Consider the following 16,711-nt stretch of genomic DNA (forward strand, 5'->3'; position numbering starts at 1 on the left):
CATGGGTTATAACCTCACCAATGTGGTTTCAAACCATGTTACACTACCAGCACCAGTTTCAGGCTTTAAATACGCTGCTATTTGGCAGCGCACCAAGATGCAGTCCTGCTTATTTTGGAAACAACACAACATTCCCACAAGACATATTTTCACATAGTTACAGAGGTGAGATTAATTATACTGATTTACAACTGATTTGAAACTATTTTCTTGTCAGTTACAACTTGGGGTTATTAAATCCAGATTTTTTTAAAGGTCAGGTTCCATTGAATGCCGCCTTATATTTTTGCTAAATCTTTTGTTTATCTAAATCAAGCTCATTTTAATCCAGCTCTCATTTGAACAGTCCCATGTCTGAACGCTTCACAACTAATATGTTCCTGACTTAGCCTCTCACCCATTGCCCTCTCTTACTGAAACATTCAAAGTAAACTTGGCCACTGTTAAGCATCTAAATGGCGTAATAAGATGTCATGGGACTAAATGTATTTTATAAGACTTTATGAGGAGACTCTCACGTTGTAGACAGTGTTAGAACACAACACAAAAGTACTATTGTACATGGCAATATAATGTATTTATAGCTTTAAAATGCTTAAACTACCTTGTAAATAATGTTTCATGAGGAGGCTAATCGAGTATCTCGTACTTACCTTCATTCAGTCACTGTATCGAGGTGCCGCAACCGTAGCCTGCTTTTTATGGTTGAAATGGAATAAGCAACAAGTATTGCTGTTGGTCCTTTATGTATTAAAAACACTAATGTAATAAAAACGGACACTTTCCAGTAGGGGGCAGAGAGCCTTATGTATACCACTTCATTTACACTTGTCAACCAACAACTTAATAGCTCAAGTTGTCACTAATCACAATACGCCCACATTGCTTTCTGGCAGTTCACTGTGATAATAACCTGCATTTAATTATTATAAAACTTTCTTATATTCTGCCTTTACAAATGTTTAGATGTCTGAAAGGGCTGTAATATTTCCTGCGTGGGAGCAGGGGTGAAGTCACATTTAAACTACTTAGACACTGTGTACAAAGGACATGTTGAGTGATCCCACAAACAGATATCAAGTCAAAAATGAAGTCAGTTTCTCAGATAAAACAGGGAATGAGCATGCGGTTTTAGATTACCTGTTCATTAAATGACCAATTACCCCCATAAATGCACATATTAGTGGATCAAAACATAGAAATAATATAATGATAATTTATTTTGCATATGGATTAAAAACATTAGTTCCATTCAAATATGTAGTCAGGAAGAAGTAACAGTTACATACATACTTACAACTGTACGCCTGCCTTCTGTTTTACCACAGATTCACCACTTAAGTAGCACAGTCTTTATTATTATTGCCATATTTTAGCAATATACCATAATTCAAATAAAATTTATACATAAAATGTTGATATGATATTAACTATACACTGATTATCACTGGACTATTACTGAGAGGATGTTGTCATCCAGGTCGACTATCCATGTGTGACCCCATCTGAAAGGATCTTATATCCTCTCCAATGAATTCAGTCACTGTGGGGATGAGAAATTGTGGTAGAAATAATTTAATTGATTGATACAGATCAGTAAGACTCTAGTTAAAGGAATAGTTCACACAAAAAAACGAAATTCTTTAGCAAATATCACAATGAAAATCCATTTTCATACCACACATTGTAATGTTGAGATGCCTTAATTCACTTGTAGCATTTAAAATAATTTTATTTATTTTTTTAGACAAAATAATTATATATAATATTAAATAATTATTTGATATTATTATACTACCAGTCAAAGGTTTTGGAGTCAGTAAGAGTTTTAATGTTTTTGAAAAAGTCTCTCATGCTCACCGAGGTTGCATTTATTTGATCAAAAATACAGTAACAACTGTAATATAGTGAAATATTATTATAATTTAAAATAACATTCTCTGATGAATAGATTTGAAAACATTTTTTGTAACGTTATATATTTTTTTAAATAAAAAGAAATAAAAATTTCTTTAAAAAAATTTAGAACAGATTTTAGTTTTTAGTGTTTTATTTTTTAATTTCGTTAGACAAACTAGTACAGAATTTTAATATGAGCAATTTATTGGTTATCGGCCATAACATGAAAATAATTATTGGCTTATCATTCAGAATTTTAATGTTGGTGCATCTCTAGTATTACATATACAGTCAATCATACCCACCTTCCTCTAGTGTGATATGCTGCATAGGTGTGGGGCCCGAGAAGTCCGGGGGTCCCTCCAGCTTCAGACCAGGGCCTGTGTCTCTTTCAGAAGGATGCATCTGGTGCTCCCAGCTGTCATATTGGCCATACGGAGGTGGGCACAGGTCCTGATAGTGGCTAGTGTTTGACGGAGGCGAGGAGCACATCTCTTGGGGGCAAGGACAGTGTGGATATGGGGAGTGAGAGAGCGGAGGAAGGGGCGAGGTGGAGATGGGACTGCTTGCAGGGAATGGGCTCAGAGAGCAAGAGTGTGAGGGAGAAGGTGAGGAGGACAGATAGGGAGAGTCGAGCCACGGAGAGGGAGATGGGGAGGGGGAAAGAGGTTGTGAGGCTCTTGGGTACATGGGAGGAAGAAGCTCTGTGAAGCCCAGCTCCAGGCTTTCAAAGCTGGGATGCCTTTCGCTCAGGGCACCTCGACCTCCACCGTCCTCGGGAAGCTCCGGTTTGCGGCAGTAGTCCTCCTGGTAGCCATGCGAGGAGTAAGAGTACTCATTGGGATATGGAGGCAGGTGGAAAGACATGCTTCTGTCATCTGCGGATAGGTCTGACCTCATGTCGACAGTGCTGCCGCTCTCCATGGGGCAAAGCGTCACCCCTTCCAGGGGCAAGTTGGAAGGACGGGACAGCAGTGGATCTTCTTCTTTAAACATGACTAGAAAATGTAAGATGCATGACTTAACGTCACAGATGTACCATGACATAAAAATAATCATATTGTATACATTAAATATGAAATGTGACAAGATATATTACCTAATATAAAATATCAAATAATTTTAATTAATTGTTTTATATTTAATTAAATGTAATGTTAAATAATTATTTTATAATCATTACACTACCATTCAAAATCTGGGATCGGTAAGATTTTTAAATATATTTAAAACAATCTCTTATGCTCATCAGGGCTGCATTTATTTTATTAAAAGAAATACAATAAAAACTAATATAATATTGAAAAATATTATTACAATTTAAAATAACTGTTTTATTTTAATAGACTTTAATAGACTTGTTAATAACGTCTTTTAACGTGTAATAATAACGTGTGATCCTTTGTGAAATTGTTCTATTACGATGCTTTGGTGCTCAAGAAACATGTCTTATTATTATCAACATTGAAAACAGTTGTGCTGTTTAATAATTTTGTAGAAACATGCATTTTTTTCTGGATTCTTTGATGAATAGAAAGTGAAATAGAAATTTTGTGTATTTGAAATAGAAATCTTGTGTAATATTATACATCTTTCTTTCACTTTTGATCAATTTAATATATCCTTAAAGAATAAAACTAATTTATTAAAAGACATAAGAGAAATTTTTTTTTGTAAAATCGCTCTTCTGTGATGCTATTTGGAACATTTTATTGGAGATCAAAGCAGCATTATCATGCTTGGGCTAAAAGTGCCTTTAGATTATGAATGAGAATCTGTTCTTTATTACACACAACATGCAAAAGACATATTTTGCATTTCTTGTGAACAGCACAGATAAATACCATGTGCAGAGGGATTCTCCCACATAAAGCATAGCTAATCGCCGTCTGTGTAACACTCACTGGGCAGATATTTAAAGCAGTGCGTGCTGCTCCTCTTCCTCTTCCCATTGGACACATACAGGCAGACAGATACTGGGTGGTTCAGTGAAAGATCGTTATAGGCTGGCACTCGTACACACAGTAAATTCTGCACCATATGAAAATACAGACATAATTAGTTAATTTATTTTCAATTTATACAGTGTAAATGAAAACAGTGAACGTTTTTATAGATACGGTTTATGGTTAATTTACCTCATTGCTTTTGTCCCTGTCCACATGTGCCTCCTCCTCCCACTGGACTTTGCCATCTAGAAAAAATAAGTAATAAAATTGTTTAATGTTTTTAAAAGAAGTCTCTTATGCTCACCAAGGCTGCATTTATTTGATTAAAAATACAGTAAATGCGCACAAAAAAACTTTAATATTGTGAAATATTATTACATTTCTTGAAATAACTCTTTTTCCATTTTAATATATTTTAAAATGTACAGTAATTTATTCCTGTGGTGGTAAAGGTGAATTTACTTCAGTCTTCAGTGTCACACAATCCTTCAAAAATTATTCTAATATGCTGATTTTGTACTCAAGAAACATTTCTTAATATTATCAGTGTTGAAAACAGATGCACTACAAATCGTAATTTTATTTTTTACAGACTCTTTGAAGAATAGAAAGTTCAAAAGAACAACTTTTCTGGTATTGTGCATTAATGTAGGCCTACTACAATACCTGATCCTCTCTCCATAAAGAAAACTCTGGAGGTGGGTAGAAAGTTGGTCCCACCTAGAAGTAGTTCCTCACCTCCCTCTGTTGAACAGGAAGTGAGACTGATAGACTCCACTACAGGAAGCTCCTGTGCAGAGCGCTGTGCTGCAGGCAGAAATTTAAGCTTAAGTGTACATTATGAAACTAAAATGTGAAAAAGAGACAAATTACACATAGGAGCTGCAGCTAAACAGGCATAATTGTGATTTGCCAACACTCACAGCATTCAATGGGTAAAGAGGCCACCTGCAGGGCTAAGACTCGTCCTGGAGGGACAATGGGTGGAGACAGAGGAAGGTGTGTGCGGAACACCAAACGCACTCGAGTGTTCTTTCTCCCTACATCTGTCTCTCCTTTCCGGAGTTCAATGTCAGAGTTCCTCAGCTTTAGAATACCTGCACAGTCAATGCTGAGGGGGAAACACAGGAATTCATGTATGATCACTTACTGAGTTGTCTACGACATACAATCAGGGCTCAGGAGTCTTACAGGGCAGTCATGTTATTCTCTGGGTTGAGTGGGATGTCCAGGAGTTTAGTGCCAGCCTGGATGCTCTCCTGACTAGCTGTGCCTACCATCTTCCCTGTTACTCTGTGTGGAGAGAAGTATTTCTCATGTGAAGCCATGGACCTACCAAAAACACTTTCGTTTAATACCTTGAAATGCCATGCGAGAGTTTTACCTGTGTATTTGATAAAAAGGATGGGGACGTATTGATCTGTCATCGGCAGTTCCTACAAACACCTGTAAGGAGAGCGGCTGCCTTTCAGTGTAACCCACCAGCTGGACAACAGAGAGAAAAGAGCAAAAAGTGAACATCGATTTAATTAAAGAAATTATTTTACTTTAAGTAATTTCTGTGTTTTTTCTCTTTTGAAACAGTGGCTGTTTCCAAATATGTGAAAGTCCACAGAGATCATGCCTTTTCTACTGATTTATTTATTTGACATATTTTTTCATTTATTGTTTATTTTACTACAGACCAACAAACAATCTAAAATTCTAATTCAGTAATACAAGTAAGTAATATAGTAAGTCACACAATTGACCCTTCACAGGGAGTTTGACTGACGATCTGACATTGTATCCGACGAACAAACCAGACAGGAGAGTAGATTAACATCGGTTGAAATAAGATACCTACTGATGTTCATACATGTTTATTTTGTGCTATAACTAGTAAAGATGAAAAGATGATCAGTTCACGTGGCGCTTGAACTGAGGCACTACAGCAATCTGTCATGACACATCAACAGGCCACTAAACGGTATTTATTGTTTGAATTTCTTACAAAATGACAAAATTTGAAAGCTGAGACTTTGTTTCATAACAAAAGTAACCTGCTCTATCTTGTCCGTCGTCATGTTGTCAGTTTCCTCTTTGCTCCCCAATATATTTTTTCCACTGTGTGAGAACATGAGAGCGCCATGGCATGTTGGACATAGCAACAGTAACTAAAGGGGGCGGGTCAATTATGAAGTAATAGCACCTACTGTACAGGACTGTACATTAAAGCTTATGAGCGTCACCTTCACTACTGGATGGCCTCCAGGTGATGCCTTTACTGCTCCTCGACTTCCTTCAGTTTCATAATGCGCGCGATGGTGTGGTCTGGGCTGTACCTCTATGCGCAGTTCATACTGGTCAAACTGTGAAGGCAGTGGCCAGTCAAGTGGCGGCAGTGCATTAGATCTGGAGCAGGATTAAGGAAGCAGAGACAATGTAAGGTAAGAGGTCAAAGATCAACATTATTCCGATTTCTATCATTATCTAAAACTAAAATAGTTTAGTAAGCAAAACAGCATGCTTCATTCCATAATTAGTGTTTCAAACTGTAGTATGCTACATTTTTATCATATGAGCTCAGAATAATGCTTGTTTATTTAAAAAAATGGTGTGTGTGTATCATCTTGGAAACACGTTTTCTAAAATAATCCATTTATACAAACACAAACACAAATACACACACACACACACACACACACACACACACTTACGTTACATGTAAAGGTTACATATATTTAAAGTTTAAATTAATAAATTTTAACTTTATTTAAAGGGGTCCTATTATGCTTTTTCACTTTTTGAATTTTAGTGAGTGTGTTGTGTATGTTTGGGCATAAAAAAATCTACAAAGTTACAAATCTCAAAGTCCACTCCAAAGGGAGATATTTCATTTTTTTAAAAATCCCTTTTCAAGAACTACAACGAACGGCTCGTTTGGACTACAAAGTTGTTTTCCTGTATTTGTGATGTCACAAAGCGGACCATTAGAATATCATTAAAAAATCCCGCCTACGGTAATAGAATGGTTAGCAGGTGGGAGAACGCTTGAGCACTGCACGTTTCAAAATCGAAACCCGGTGCGGGTGTTTTTATATCACTGTATTTCTGAAAGAAACCGACTGTCTTCAGAAAATTTTGGATGCAATTTTCATTTCATCTTGCATGTAATGTCTGATAAAGCAGCATTTGTGAGCGGAGCACTGCTTTGTGTACAGCGTTACCGGGGAAACCTCGCTCTCTACCACTCCAACAGCACCTCCTGCTGGCAGAGAATGAATTTGCATATATATGCTGCCACAAATAGTGTAAATCTATGGGACTAATAAATTCAACTGTATAAGTTTCACTGCAATTCATGTTATAATGTTAGAATTAAAGAACAATAAACATAATACATATCACCGTTGCACTTATCTGTACATAGTAAATGCAGTTATTTTTAAGCTGTTGTTGACATCTTATCTAAAACGTGATTTAGCCAAAAAAACAACAACAACAATACCGTTACCACTTTAATATGTCTTGCAATATCAGTGCGTGCAAAGGTTCTGTGTGATCATCTTGTTCAATATTCTCGGGGTCTGAATTGATATGGCAATATTGACGAACTTGCTGCTTTGGCAAGGGGTGGGGCAGTACTGAAATACCATCTAAACTGTTCGCCAATCACAACGCACTGGGACAGCTAACCAATCACAACACATTTCATTTTTCGGAAAGGATTTTTGAACCACCAAGCATGAGAGCATGTTCTAGTACACCCCCAAAACAAAATCAAGACTTTGTAAAAGAGCATAGGATAGGACCCCTTTAATTAATTAAAAATGTAATGTTTTAATCTTGATGAGGTCAAGTGGCAATGTGTCACACTGCTCTTGAAACTTTTGTATTCTTTTGCGCATACTATTTTCATGCTGTTTTAATTGTTAAATTCACATTAACTGTTAAATTCACATTATGAAATAAGAAGTTGTATGCAAACCTAAAGAGAGGACTGTGAGCGCTGGCCCTGGTTCTGCCCCAGCCCAGAGCAGGAGGCACAGACAGGTAGTCCATCCCTATTGTGGGGGGCTCCCTTCTCAACTGAGCAACCTCTGGGATGGGGCAGGGAGAGGTCTGAATGGGGGTCAGCTCTGGTTCGATTTCTCTTGATGACATCTGGATTGTGCACACCGATAAACACAACAAGATGGTAATATGACAGAATATGAATGAATTCTTCATTCATGGATGCAAACTCCTCATGGGTGAAAAAGGTGACAAAGACACCCCCCCCCCCCCCCTAACTTTATACTTGTGAAGTAAAATTCACTTTTCATTCATGGAGATGACGAAAAAATTTGCCAAAAAACCTTGTGAAAAACCAAAACTTTTGAGATGACAATTACATGAAATTACCATTATATCCAGTAGATGGCAGCAGAGGATAACTTAATAGCTTAGTTGCCATTTCCACTCCCTAGTTTTCAGGTCTTGATTTTGAATTTATTATAAAATGATGACTATAACAAATTTTTGTGTGGTACTGTACTGAAGTAGTATAGCAAGTACAATTAAATAATAATGCATTAAATATTTTGAAGTATTTTTATATTTAATTTAAAAACTAATTTTTTTTGCCTTAAAAAGGACACATCAAAAAGAGTGTTTTAACTGTAGAAGCTGCTAAATATATTCAGCCAACACAGACTTGTTGCTATTGTAGTTTTGTTACTCTGAATTTACTCTGCATCACTTAATGCACAGGTCTATTTTTGACATTGGTTTGTCAGATAGATCATTCCGCCCAGGGCAGTTATCACTATCAATCATAGCAATGACTGACGGAATAATTTAGCGGATTCACTCGCGTAATCTTTTACACTCGCGTTTGTCACTCTTGAAACAGTATACGTAAACGTTCGGTCCTCTTAGACAAACAAAACTTTCCTTCAAATTTCAATGACTATGTAGAGATTCTAGAGAAACAGAGCAAAGCTCTTAAAGTGCAACTTTAAGAGCTTTAGCTTACACTAAAAAACTCCTGATAAATCAATGACTAACTACACAATCAGTCTCTTATTTGTACCGTGTGTATGCGTTTTCTCTCTCTCTGATTATATTAGGTAGATCAGCAAGCGTGTAGAACTCTGTAAACTTACGAAAACAAAAATTAGTTCAGAGAGGATTCTTCTGATTAACCTACAGAAAACACCTCTGACTGGCCATTGCTTTCAACAGAGATGCCTGTGATTGGCTACAATACTCAACGCTGCAAAAACACGTAAATAAACTTGTGGTTTTGTAATTCGAAACCAGAGCATGCACGCAAAAACACACAGGAGCGTTTAAAAGTGGTTGACTACAAGTCAACAAGTTGATACAGACTTGTAGTCAAAAGTCTGTACCCACCAAAAACACTTTCTCATTGGATCTACACAAATCTCATAGGTGACCTATTTTGATCTCAAAAAGGTGAGTTTTCACCAAAAGGTGAGGAGTTTGAATCCATGTTCATTTAATTACCAAGAATGGACCATCAGTAAGTTTAACAGCCATATTTCAAAAGGATCACCTGTTCCAGAGAGGTCTTCCTGGTCTTCTGTGGGATGTCGAGCTCACAGCTCGCTGGAGCCTGAGACTGAGCCGAGGTTTCTCCCGTGTCCGGGAGGGAGGAGAGATCCTCGGAGTAGCTGCTTCTGCGGGAGGTGCTGGGGGAGGCCAGTGGGGAGTTCCTGCGCTTTTTGCCCCCAGGAGACGTGGGGCGTGAGGAGGGCGATAGGCAGAAGTGGGCAGCAGCTTCGTTGAGCTCGTCCTCCTCCACCAGGAGAGAATCACAGCTGGAAGCTGGACTCAGCCATCCACGAGATGAGGAACTGGAAGCAGGGCTGGGGCTGGGACTGAGGGAACCTGCCCCTGTCATGACGTCACGGTATGAGTCCAGAAGGGGCAGGTATAGGCGCTCCCTCTCCCAGCCACCCCCACCGTCCCAGTAACTTCCCCCTGCTGGACCTGAATCATCTTCAGGGGAGATGGTGGTGATCTGGATGCTGGGGCACTCAAGCACTCTAGACTCTGATACCTGGAACAGAAAAAGAAGAAGGTGTCATATCACTAGGTGTGTTTACATGGAGCATTGTTATCAGTTTAAAAGTCCAATCCGAATGAAAACGCTCCATGTAAACACCTCAATCTGAATAAAAATGCCCAAACCGAATGAAATTGTAATCGTTTTGAGAGGGGTGGGATAAACCTTTCTATAAACCGAACAAAATTAAAATTCTGCCATGTAAACGCGTTAAACCGATTACTTTGGAATTTGGAGACACCAACACTACAGTAGAGACTGGGAAATAGTGGAGGGAGAAGTGAACATTTAAATGTTCAGCTACAGTTAAAAACACATTAGAATGGAGAACGCTTGCTGTGTAATGAACTGCCATATCTGCTCTCATGACCGGAGTGGAAAATGGATCTGAAATGAAGCGCAATTTTCTGCTTTTCAGCCTAGAAACAACACAATGGTGACAGTATAGCTCAATGAAAATAAACAACTTGACCAAAATTTGCCTTTGTCATTTATTTATTTATTCATAATTTCCAATCTGCTTGAATTTATAAGTGCTCATGCCATGAATAATGTACGATTAAATGCTTGAAATGTTATTTGTGATACAGCTCGTTGCAATCACTCTCCGTTTTCATAAATCAACGCTCCTTTAAGTTCAGCAACTCTTGGTAAGAAATCATTTATTTGTTCTATTTAAGTACAGTAAAACTTTTTAGTATCACAATACAATTCATTTCAGAGCTGCATTACAGAGGGTCGTACTGTTATTTTATCCCTCAATGCTTTAACATGGCTATATGATGAGTGTTGATCAACTGGCTGAGAGATCAAGCTATATTGTATTTATTATTTTATCTGATAGATATATATGTGCAACTTAGTTATTAGAAACTGCAATTGAGAAATCAATTTGGTTCTGTGTGTGGTACGATAGAAGATGGCCGTATAATCTCTATGAATGTGTATGTGTTCTGGACACATGACTGAACGCTTGAATGAACACAAGGGATTCAAATATTAGTCAGTTTATTCTAAGAAAGTGCAAGCAGCTATTAAAAATATTAATGCAAAAACTGCGGGCGTTTTTTCCTCTGGTGATTTGTAGGCAATTTGTTGTCCTTCGGATTAGATGACGTCTCATGTAAACAGTCAAAAAATGGTGTGTGATTGAACTATTACAGCAGCACTGCAACACAACTAATGAATCTACACCATGACTGAAACATGCAGCGGTGTTTTTAAGAATGAAAGATTCTTGTCAGACAGTTCTTTTTAGTGAATCAAAAATTTTAAAAAAGCAGCACAACCAGTGTAATCTGAAAGCTGACGATACGACTCTTATGAATCGGTTATTTTTAGTAAATCAAACATATAAATCTTACAACCAGCTGTAAATTTTAAATCAGTATAGTTACTGACTGGTGATTCATATCAAAAGAAAGACTGGAATCATTTTATTTTTTAATGATTCAACACTATTTGAGACCCTGTTTACTTCTGTATTTTTGAGTGAAACAAGACATTCAAAGAGAAAGGACTCTATCTTATCATTCACAATGAGATTACAAAGATAATCATGTTTTTCTTTGGAATAATTTACAGATGAATGATTTACTATATGGCCAAAAACACGTATTAAATAAATATGGTCTTTTCGGTTTGATTTTGGTTGACTTTAAATGCTAAAGGATACTTAAATTTAACTGAACTCTTAACATTTATTTGCAGCCCTTTTGTGCCAAAACAAAATATGCACAACAGCTCATGGCAACCAATTCTGTTCACAATAAACATTACTGGGCAACAAAAACGAACTCCTGAAATTAAAACCAGACCTCTGGATTTATTTCACCATAATTAATCACAATGTGCAACATGATCTTTGTATCAGGATGTTTTAGAAATCTACAATTTAGGCAAATGTGTCTCCCACCTGTATTGATCTTGCTGGTAGACTCTCATAAGTCCCAATGAACTCCCTGACTAATGCCCGTCTGGGGGGTGGGGAATGCATCCCAGCCCTGCGACCGGCTGACGGTGGGATACCCACGGGTTGGCCAGCCTGTGCGGAAGTCAAGTGGGTATCTGTGACAAAAAAATAAATAAAAAATTGATTATTGTACATGGTAAATCACAAGCTTTCCAATCTGCAAGCATATGCATATGGCATAAACAATTGCTGAAACATGAGACACGAGGCCTCTCATTGGAAAATCATAACAAACACAGGGAAGCCTTTGTGGAGATGTCATTTATTATTTCCACAAGTACACACAGACTTGTTTACCTCAGAAAACATCCACACGGTTTTCCAAATGGGGTGATTTCTGAAATCTCAATTCTCAAAACTACAATCTGCCACACCAAAACATTAGCATAGCAATGACAGTTTCCACAAAAATGCTAGGTTCTATAGTTAATGTTTCTACAAAAAAACTCTAAACACATTAACAAAATTACAGTAACTTTATTTCAGTTTTATTCTTATTTTATTAACTTTTTTTCCTGAGGATTTTGAGCTCACGCATTTGCTTCACATTCCTTCTTGCTCTAACCAAATATACACATTTTAATAAAAAACATAATTATGAATATTATAATTTTACTTACAATAATATTTTAACCCAACATATATTCATAAAACATAATTAATTTAGTTAATTATTAATTTAATTAATACAGTGAGTTAATACATTTCTCACAATGAGTTAATACATTTCTTAAAAAACAATATTTGGCTGATAGAATATTAGAGATATTATAAAAGCTACTTTAAAATCAACGTTTCACTAGAAAAGGCCCATGTTTGCAGTCACCGCTCTATTGTTGTGGTAAACTATAGTAGTAGCATGGTATATGTTTGAAGGGCAATTCTAAAGTAGTTCAGGACCTACACATTAAGTTTGTTGATATGATAAAGGGCACAAGTAAGTAAATAATTAAGTATGGTAACACTTAAGAACATAGTAAACATCTGAAGAAGCACTTGTGGTAAAAGGCAGCAAAGTGATGCAGTGTGGACAGAAACCTGAAGTGCATGTTTCTACAACTTCACACCAGAATGAAGGCGGAGGGTGGGTGTACAACAGAATGTGTGCCAGGAGGGGAAAACAGGGCAGAGAAAAGGAGGGAATATTGGAGGGAGGTATCAAAATGCATGCTCAGTAAACAGAGATTGAGGGTTCGGGTCCAGATGGCAGCTGTTAACTCTGCTCACACGCACAGCTGATTAAAAACACATTGCACTGTGCTCCACACTTACCCATAAACACACGCACACTTCAGCGGATAAAACTTAGTTACATGGGCAGTGAGTCAGACTACATGAACATGTAAGCATTCTTTAGAGACATTAAAGATTTGCCTATTTAGACATTCAAAGTAAAGACATTCAAAATCTCCTAAAATATGCACAGTGTACAGCCTATGGGCCAAAATACAAATATAAGAAGGATGTCCAAGATGAGATAAAAGTGAAATCTTTTAAAAAGCAAGCTCACAACACAAGATCAACTTTTTTGAATTTATATTTATATTTTTTTACATTTCTACAAAAATCTAATAACTACAAAAATGCCAAATGGTGTAACTATCATCAGGCAACAAATACTCAGATATTTTCTTTCCATCTTGAATAAACTAATGTTCACAACTTACTATTTTAATAATAATTAAAAAGTATTTGTCAATGTAAAAACAAAATGACCCATTAATATAAAGAGGTATCCTTAAGATTTCTCAGAAATCATTCCTTATTATTAAAGGTGAAAATGTGTAATTTTTAAATCAACTTAATGACCTAGACACCATGAATGTCCTTTCTGTTTATGTTTTTGGTCACGTGACAACAAAATGGCTTCAATTGGCGATTTGCGAGATACGTTTTTTTACGTTAATATTTAAAAGCAAAATTGCTTAACTGCACACTTTATAGAAATAATAATAATAATAATGAGCCAAAATATGCCAGCTTAAGAAAATCTGAAAAATATCAGAAATTTATTTTAATTCAGAAACTGAAAAAGTTGCTTTTTGTCTGAATCACATGAAAAAAAACATTATCGTCACGTAGTTGACCAATTTACATTTATTATGTACTTGTGAAATATATTTATATTCATTAATAATGTGCACATTCTGTAGGATTCTGATATAATTAATGAAACGCTAATTATTTATCCAAAGCTACTTGTTATAAATACAGCGCCCTAAAGCAACTGCTCAAGGGGACAACAGTGATAATTAATATGTTAGGCTTCGCGGTCTTTAGACCTAGAACATCGGTTACCAGCCCAGACCTACGAGCACCATCCCAGTATGTATAGCTTCGCCACCCTTTCCATCTTTCCTCGGACCGCTCATACCGGCAGGATCACGGTGCGTCTGGCCGCTGTCGGTGTCTTCTGGGCCGCAGCGGCTCTGGCGCGGCGGATCCTCCTCGAACACGAGCTTGAACTCGAACTCTCCCTCCTCCCATCCCGAGCCCGGCGCGGCCCCCATCTCTCACTCCGAGAAAAGTACGACCGAGACCGGCTTCAGATATATCACTGACCCTCTCTCACTTCTCAACTTCGGCTCCGTTTAAAACTCATGGGAGTCATACAGCTTTTCCAGAATGTCACTTTGCACGATCCGCTTTCTCCTTCGTGCGCCTTCCTTTTGTTACGCTTAAGAATTAAAAGTTATCCTCAAGCTGAAGTATCACATTTGCATGGATCATTTTCTCATCTCCGCATCGCTCTTGCAGTTTATCAGCTGCTCATCTCTTTCTTAAACTTTTTTTTCTTCCCAGTAGATTCGCTTGCGATTTCCGTGACAATCGGTTATTATAACTTCATCTCACGAACTTCCATCGTTCAGAACCGGCCATGTTCACAGCCTCAAGTCCCACAAACGTTCACGTTCAAAAACAAATATCCGTTGAATTTACATTCATACCCTAACTCCTTCACCGCCATAGAACAAAAAAGTTATATCAAGTTCTTTTTCGTTCTTTACCCTTAATTGCCTTTGGGCGGGTTCTTCAGTACCGTTAACTCTCTCCCTATTGGCTATCTGACCTGTCAATCAACAGACCCCTTCTTTCTTAGCTTTACATGCCCGCTTTTGCTGCAAAGTGTGTTGATTGGCCAGTGAGCACAACAACATATTTTAGAGTGAAGTATAACTTTATGATACCCACAAGAATCTATTCCAACACACATTTTTTAAAGCAGAAACACTTTCTCTTCTGTCCAATAGAGAATTCCCTGGACAGGCACCAGTGAAAGCCTTGTCTGGCAAACAGGTTCTGAGAAAAACATATTTCATTCGTTTTCCACATGCTTAACACAGTGGCTATTTTTGTTTCAGACAAGACACTGATGCTGAAGGCTGATCCATCCGTGACGCCATAACGACAGTCATTCCCTCTCTCTCTCTCTCTCTCTCTCTTCCCATCATACTTTCCCCCAACTTTGTCCCTCCCCTTCCTTCTCCCCAACTCTTTATCCCAGTTCTCCCTCCTTTCCCTCCCCCTGTAAGATCTGTTTCTCATTATCCTCTGTAGTCTGCACTCTGTCTGAGACGGGAGATGAAAAACTTAAATAAACATGCTCTCTCTCTCCCTCTTTCTCCTGCTCTCTGACAATTCTCACAATAATTATCTTTTGTCTTATTTTAAAGCTCGTCTCGTGTTTGATGCTTGGAAGTGAGCTTTCCATGGCATCTGTTGCTTGATAAAGGTGATTCACAAAGGCATCCGTCTGGTATTCATCAGTGCTGGAATTACATTCCCATTTAATTTAGTGATGTGAATAGCCATAATTCTGGAAGAGAATAGAACACATAAAGAATATGAGCCTTTTTGAGATTGGATCTTATGGTCTTAAGCACAGGGCTTGATTTTGAGGCGGCACATTTCATCAAGTTATAAAAATATCAGAGTTATGCATGAGCTTCTCATCAGCAGCAATCTGTGCTGTCTTTATATACACTAGACCAAAATTTATGGGAGAATGTTGCCATCCTGTGGACAACAAAGATAGCTAGTATGTTTAGTTCCCACACAGCCTCCAATCACGTCACAATGACATATATGCAAATCTGAGTTAATATAAACTTCATACAAAGCAATGACTAAGCTGCTCACTTTGGTTGCTCCACTGAACCCAGTCATGAGAGTTTGGAGAAGCTTATGTTACTCATGGGAAACAGGTCACTGAATAATGACCCAGAGGTCAGAAATAAGGAAGTGGATTTTCTCGCTAAGTTTTCCTCTCCCTCTCTCTCTCTCTCTCTTTCTCTCTCCCATATATAACAGTACTTTCCCATTTGGAGCATGGCTAGAATGTGTAATATTTTTAATAATGGACACTGATAGACATTACTCATGCAATGAGTTTGTGTGTGAAAATACAATTCCATATTCACTGATGTACAAAGGTTCTAAAAGAGAGTTTTCACAGCAATGCCATGTAAGAATTATTCTGCGTTTTTTTTTTTTTATTATGTCATTTTGTGAAGTAACAATACACTGTAAAAAGTGATAAGTTGACTTAACTTAAAAAAAATTGTGGAAACCCGTTGCCTTAAAATTATTAAGTAAATAACTTAAAAAATTAATTTAAGTGAATTGTCAAGTTCACTTAACTTTTTTAAAATTATTATTATTTACTTAATAATTTAAAGGCAACGTGTTTCCTCAATTTTTTTAAGTTAAGTCAACTTATCACTTTTTACAGTGCAAGAAGAACTTTTATATCGTTAGTAAAATATTTTCATGTTAAAATGTGAGAATCAAATATGATACATCGACCATATTTTGAGGAACATTTATTTGTATCTC

General features: G+C 37.2%; 1 protein-coding gene across 3 annotated transcripts; it reads right to left on the reverse strand.

Moving 5' to 3' along the window:
- Positions 1 to 1,233: 1,233 nt before the first annotated feature.
- On the reverse strand, positions 1,234 to 15,419 carry nfatc4 (nuclear factor of activated T cells 4). Of its 3 annotated transcripts, none has more exons than XM_058764265.1 (13): positions 14,184 to 15,182; positions 11,819 to 11,970; positions 9,391 to 9,897; positions 7,819 to 7,994; positions 6,080 to 6,242; positions 5,233 to 5,333; positions 5,040 to 5,141; positions 4,772 to 4,959; positions 4,515 to 4,655; positions 4,038 to 4,093; positions 3,804 to 3,930; positions 2,205 to 2,897; positions 1,234 to 1,543 (listed from the first exon to the last, which is right to left on the reverse strand). In XM_058764265.1, exons 1-13 carry the CDS (start codon positions 14,383 to 14,385, stop codon positions 1,473 to 1,475), a joined length of 2,679 nt encoding a protein of 892 aa, XP_058620248.1. In that variant the 5' UTR covers positions 14,386 to 15,182; the 3' UTR covers positions 1,234 to 1,472. The 3 variants fall into 3 exon arrangements, with proteins under 3 accessions (XP_058620248.1, XP_058620258.1, XP_058620268.1); XM_058764275.1 differs by having other exon boundaries at positions 14,250 to 15,018; XM_058764285.1 differs by lacking the exon at positions 1,234 to 1,543 and having other exon boundaries at positions 2,510 to 2,706; positions 2,795 to 2,897; positions 14,184 to 15,419.
- Positions 15,420 to 16,711: the final 1,292 nt, after the last annotated feature.

Source organism: Onychostoma macrolepis, chromosome 02, assembly GCF_012432095.1.
Source record: "Onychostoma macrolepis isolate SWU-2019 chromosome 02, ASM1243209v1, whole genome shotgun sequence".
NCBI classification, from domain to species: Eukaryota; Metazoa; Chordata; class Actinopteri; order Cypriniformes; family Cyprinidae; genus Onychostoma; species Onychostoma macrolepis.

Bases quoted from the DNA above. Each gene is read 5' to 3' on its own strand.
- nfatc4 (XM_058764265.1), bottom strand. From the start codon at position 14,385: ATGGGGGCCGCGCCGGGCTCGGGATGGGAGGAGGGAGAGTTCGAGTTC. The intron at 11,971-14,183 runs GTCTGGGCTGGT...TTTTTGTCACAG, and splicing joins TACTGGGATGGTGCTCGTAG to ATACCCACTTGACTTCCGCA. The intron at 5,142-5,232 runs GTAAAACTCTCG...CTCTCCACACAG, and splicing joins CCTTTTTATCAAATACACAG to AGTAACAGGGAAGATGGTAG.